The sequence below is a fragment of the Lathyrus oleraceus genome, chromosome 1 (assembly GCF_024323335.1).
Source record: "Lathyrus oleraceus cultivar Zhongwan6 chromosome 1, CAAS_Psat_ZW6_1.0, whole genome shotgun sequence".
Lineage (NCBI taxonomy): Eukaryota > Viridiplantae > Streptophyta > Magnoliopsida > Fabales > Fabaceae > Lathyrus > Lathyrus oleraceus.
The window spans coordinates 197370203-197376584 of NC_066579.1; the positions used below are offsets into that span (position 1 = coordinate 197370203).

The window sequence follows — 6382 nt, forward strand, 5'->3', positions numbered from 1 at the left end:
TCGTCTGGGTGTGGGTCTTCATGAACGACTTAACGCAGCAACATGCCACGCAAGCCTCATGACTATCCACTCTAAAACCTATATGTACGCTCAAGCCTGGGTAGTGGGCTTATCTCTCATAAAACATCCCACCCCAACAAACAAACAACCCACGGAACCCACAGATATAACAAACATATGTACATGAATGCAATAAGATAAAGCAGGTAAATGCGGAAAGTAAATGACTGCACAAAAGCATAAACACCCAACAAACAAGAAATCTACAAAAGCTAGGAGGGACTCGCTTAGGGAAACCGGGTCCCCAGCAGAGTCGCCAGCTGTCGCAGCCTGAAAAAATACAAGGGTGCGAAAAAACAACCGGCGAAAGAAAATGACAGAAGAGTCGCCACCGTGCGTTATTTATCCCAAAGGAGGGAAAGGAAACGCTCGAAGTAAACCTGAAGAGAAGGAAAGGAAAAGACAAGGTCTTGCAACCAAATCTTGGGTTCGGGAGTCGATTATGTGAAGGGAAGGTATTAGCACCCCTACACATCCGTAGTACTCTACGGGATCCACTCTTGTTGTTCTTGTCTAAAGGGTGTGTGTTCATCTAATGTACTATTTACTAAAAGAAAGGGTCAAAGAAAATGACTCGCACGGATGTCGCATCCACTGCATACGTATCTCATCTGGAATGAGAATCAGAGTCTTCGTAGCTTGGCTACCTATGGGTTAAAGAGGAGTGTGCTCGCTAAGACGTCGCGTCTTATGCCTACGTATCTCATCGGGAATGAGAATCAGAGCAAAACGTAGTTCAGCTAACTACGGGAACAAAGGTCTCGATTGCAACTAGGGCAAGAGAAAGGGAAAGGTCTCGATCGCAACGAGGGCGAGAGAAAGGATCGCAACAAGGGCGAAAGCAAACAAGGATTAGTTGTTAGTCGTTAGTCAAACTCGGCAAGACATCGCATCTTGTGCCTACGTATCTCATCTGATCATGAGAATCAGAGTTGCCGTAGTTCGGCTACATAGGGCTTGCCATCTGAACATGGACTTACAAAGGAGGACACCAGTTGTGTCAAAGGAGAGTGGGCAATGTGTTCACGTCCTAGCAGTAGGTGTCGCAGCTCGCTGAATCGAGTCTTAGGCGGTTACCTCTTTGCAATAGAACGGACTGACATGCCACAAGATCGGAGACGCACGGAAGGTCTAAAAGAAATGGGGAAGTTTTGCCCTAGAGTTGTCATGTAATATGTACTTAAGTGTCAGGATTTACAAATCTATAATCGGAAAAGCGTCATTTATCTCTACTCGACAATCGTGGCCGAAACATTATTTTGTATCTCTTAAGATAATATTTTTCATTTTTAAAGGTTTTTGATTGATCGCATGGCGGCGAGGAAAAGAGTTTGATTGGTTGGATGTGCTTTGAGTGATGGCGAGAACCAGGATTGGCGAGATATACATCTCGAATCCTAGCCTCAGGAGTGCATGGTATACACCATGTTTCATTTCCATCTTTATTTGCAAAAGTGTTTAATAGAGAATTAAGTGTTTTGAATTTGATTGAGAAAGGGTTTGGAGAAACCGCATTGACAATTTTAGGCGATGGCGAGAGTTAAGATTGGCGAGGCATACGTCTCGAATCTTAACCTCAGGAGTGCATGGTATACACCATGTTCCATTTCCACCTTTATTGAAAAAGTGTTAAATAAGAATTAGGTATTTTGAGTTTTTGTTGTGAAAATGACTTGACCTAGATCAAGTATTGATGGACGTTTGAGAAAGATTTGAATGAGTGTTTGAGAAAACAAAGTGGGTAAATTGGATGATGGCGAGAGCTAGGATTGGCGAGATATACATCTCGAATCCTAGTCTCAGGAGTGCGTGGTATACACCACGTTCCACTTCCATCTTTATTGAAAAAGTCTTGACTTATGAATTAATATTTTTGAGTTTTTATTAGAGAAAATGGCTTGACGTTGAATCAAGCATTTGATGAAAGTTTGAAAGAAAAGGAATAGAATAGGAGGGCGAAATGAATTGATTTGTTTATTGAGAAAATACTCGACGTTGGATCGAGTCATATTTTTGTATTTTTTCAGAAATGGTGGATTTTACTCTTTGGTTAGTGTCTAAAACGAATAGAGAAATAAAACAATACAACATTATATACACATTGGGAAAGTGGGGTACATTTTGTCAAATGGGGATTGTCAAAAATCATGAAATAATTTAATCGGGCCCAAACAACAAAATGATACGAAATATGAGTGTAAGTGCAAGAGAACTGGCTCATTGTAAGAAAGCCCAAGAGTAAGCTATGTGAGGTTGATGGCGATGCTTAAAAAGAAATCGACTTACAAGGGTGTGGAAAAATGGGCTCGATATTAAATCGAGAAAAATATGATTTTTATAGTTTAAAAATGGTTTTGAATGAATGATGAAATTAAAAGACAACAAATCTATGTTATGATAATGAAACTATGAAAATAATAAAGCATAAACATAACAAAAAAAATGTTAAAAGAAATAAAATACTAAAAGAAAATAAAATGCTAAAAGAAAAATAAAATACTAAAAAAAAATGCTACACATGAGTATTGAACCCACCCCACTCAAGACTATGATACTACCCTTCTCCACCAGACCACTCATGGTTTTTTATTATTTTGATGTTACTTTAAATATATAAACTAAGATAGATTAAACATTAGAATAAAAACTAAAATAAAAAAAGTCTGTTGGACTACCAGTAGTTAAACCCAGCCGCTTGGCTGTTGGGTTTTTCAATGAGGGATAAGTTGAAAACATAAAAACAATTATTAACTAATAACCTAGGAATTTTAAACAACATCTTTAATGCTTTCAAAATTTATTCTGTTTAAAAATAAATTAAAGAAAAGAAGAAGAAAAAAAAGGATAGTAACAGATGCCTCACAAACTCGCTTCTCTCTCACACTCTCAATGATTGCCTTCCCCAATCTCACGAACCCCTCTCTTGCCGTATTCGCTCTCAATCCCTCTTCTCTCGTCTCCTTCACGAAATCGCTCAAGTCCTCAAACTCCCATCTCCCTCACGAAATCGCTCAAGCATCATCTCTCAAACCTCTATCTCGCGTACCCTTCGCTTACCCATCACTCAACAACGTTAAGCAACAAAAGCGTAAATCCACGGTTTCCCTGAGACATCAAGCGGGAATCTCACCTTTGGCTACGACAATGAATCAGGTGAGCTTGAATCTATCTCCTCTCTTCCAATACTGGCTTTTTCTTTGATTTTTGGGATTTAGGGTTTGTCTTTGGGATTTTTCCGCCTCCAAGTTTTTCGTCGTTAATTCCTCATTCTCTCCACTGATTCGTTTTCTATTTATGCTTTTCAAATTAGGGTTTCAATTGGTGTCTTTGGTATTCCCAGAAGAGTAACTCTGCAAAGCACTTTGGATGTTCAGAAATTGGATTGACCTCTTTGATGCTAGGTTCGAAAATGGTAATCTGAACCTTCGTACCTTCTTGCTCTGTTTTGACTTCATGCCAATTTGGGGTATTTCTTGAATTTTTACTGCTTTGGCTAATTACTTTGTGTTTTTTTTCCTTTTTACCGCAGTGAAGATTCTCTTGTAACCTTGAGGTTGTGGATGCTGTATACCAGAACGAAATTGCTCCAACCCTGCTATTGATTTTTCAACTGATGCAACTTTTCTTCTGTGTTCATGGCCACTCAAATTTGACGCCAAATCATGAGATGTATCAGATTTAGTTTTTGGAACTTTTGATTTAAATCCAACCTCATCAGAAGTGTTACTAGACTTTTTCTTGCTTCTTTTACTTGAACTAGAATTCCTAACTTCAATATTGACAGGACTTTTCGATTCCAAGCGTGATGAGGGAGGCAACACAGTTTCATTTTCATCACTGTCAGTTGAAGCTATGCACGTATCATCAGCAGTATTATTACAGACAGGTTTCGTAAATGTGGCATGACAGTTATCACCAAACGATTTTCTTGCAGCATTGTAAGATTCAACATGTTTTTTCTTTGATTTCATGAAGACCAAACTGTGTTTCTGCTACCGACGCTCTGCAGGTTTACAACTATGTATGTGGGTGACGATGACTAGCTGCATAAGTGTTGGTTCGAATGCAGCCCGGGTTGCTGGGAATTTCAGGTGACTTGAAGGTTGATGTTAGCATGAGCGGAAACTACGACTTACACTTGGAAAAACGTGGTTGTTTGTAGACTTGATGGTCAAGATGCGGTTTTGTGAATCATGGGTCGAACTGCGATTTGGACATTGCGAACCCGCCGTGAGTAAGTGAGTTAATATAAGAAAAGTTACGGAACATCAAAATTTGTTAAGGTTCAATCCTACACCCCAAAGTCTGGTTAATTTATCTATATTCTTCTAACATGTAAGAGAAACTTGATGAATAAGCTTATCCAAAGGATTTTCACATCAAGCAAACAAAGAGATCATGATCCAATGGATGAAATGAATCCTGATTCTGCTGACTTCATGGCGGTGAGTTCAACCATCAATGAAAAACCTCTTGATTCTTCCGTGTTTGAACAATTGTCATTGTCAAGGTATAGAACTAAAGGTACACTTTTCACTATCCTCAATACACCTTTTCTGTTTTTTACTTCTATTTTCTCCCACACAGAAAATAAACTTTTTCAAAGAGAAAAGTCTGAGTCAATTCCTTGAATTTGTTTGCTGTAAAACCAAAGTGGCGTAAATGAGTTCATTCCATGCATCAGGGACCCCGGGAAGACACCAATGACTACAGTCTTGCCGCCTCGTGGAGACTTTCTTTCCATCCACTAAGCTCTTGCTATAGACAGATGGGTGGCCATCCTTGCGGAAATTAGTCAGCCTTGTGACATTTAACAACTTTACTGGAATCTTCATTCTCTGAATCACTTCTTCCACTATCTTCATTTTCAATGGATAGTTATTCAAGATGGACCCATTCAAAACCGGTTCAGTTTCACCGTTGCATGATCCACCTGAGTCCCAGTCTCCACCCCTGAAATGAGCAGAAGAATATCCACGATAGTAGACAGTCTGCGTTTTTGGATTGATATTATTGTCGATCCATTTTCCCCACATCGTGATAGCCTTTCTGTATGCCTCGACTTGATCAAATTTTGGATATAGATAATCGCCTTCTTTATAATAATTTATTCCTCGAGCAGTTTTTCCATGAGCCCACCAGTGCCCGGTATTGAAGACGAGAATGTCAGCCCTCTTCCAACGGTTAGATGTCCTGTCAATTCGATCTATTGATATTGTAGGATTTGAACTCCCTTGTGCATTCAAGCGAACTCCCTCCCTCACAAGGAAATGAGATCTCACAAATGACACTGTACAATTATAGTCCTCAAATTTGAAAATAAAGTAGCCTCTTCCTCTTGTTATTTTATGACCATGTATCTCATACATTCTGCTCTTATTGTGCAGGCCTTCACGAAGTATGCACATAATGGACTCAAATTGGTTTCGGTTCATAGAATCTCCTACCAGCATTAGGTTTTTACCTCTCAGTCTTGCCGAAAAGTCCTTGGCACTAAACCTAGGAAGATCACAACCATAAGGGGATTCTTTTGGACATTCCATTTGCTTGTTTTTTTTTGTTGGAGTGGTTTTTTTTGTAAAATGATTAGATTATATGTAACTGAAAGTGAGTGAAAATTTGAATGGTTTATGTAATATGTGAAAATGTTTGTAACTTTGGAATTGAGCAGTGGTTTTGAACATGTGAATTGAAATGGTTTAAATTGGTTCCAAATGAATAATAAAAATGGATATGGATTTAAAAAATAGGGTTGGGTTATTGGATTGGAAAAAATGGATTTAATTATGGGTTCAAAGAATTTGGATATTTGATTATAAAATGGATATGAATTTTTAGGAATAATTCAAGACTAATCTAAATATCAATTTAAATAATAATAACAAATCAGCATAAACCAAATTAAAATCAAATTAATCTATAATTCGTTAAAACTACTTTGATATCAACTCTAACATTCATTTGGAAATTAAAATCAATTAGAGTTTGAATCATTAGTAAAATAAACAATTAAGATTAAATTGAAATTTGGAATTAAACTTAATTCGAAATTAAAATCAAATTGAAAATTAAAAAAACTCAAATAATTAAAATCCATTTTATAATCAAAAAACACCATGATCAAGAAGCTAGATAATGACCAATGTCTGTTAAAAAAAATGGATTTGGGAATGTATGCAAATGAATTTTAGGCCAAGTGCCAAATAAAAATGAAAAAAATTCAGGACCAAAATCGGGGTATGACAGTCGCCAGCGAATTTTGTGAAATTAGGGTTTTTTCAACCCCTTGCCAATTCAGTTTGTAACACGTATTCTGAAAGGG

General features: G+C 37.7%; 1 protein-coding gene across 1 annotated transcript; it reads right to left on the reverse strand.

Annotated features, from left to right (window-relative positions):
• Positions 1-4540: 4540 nt before the first annotated feature.
• On the reverse strand, positions 4541-5603 carry LOC127099273 (protein trichome birefringence-like 5). The gene has a single exon (XM_051037381.1). The coding sequence runs from the start codon at positions 5601-5603 to the stop codon at positions 4680-4682; it is 924 nt and encodes a 307-aa protein (XP_050893338.1). The 3' UTR covers positions 4541-4679.
• Positions 5604-6382: the final 779 nt, after the last annotated feature.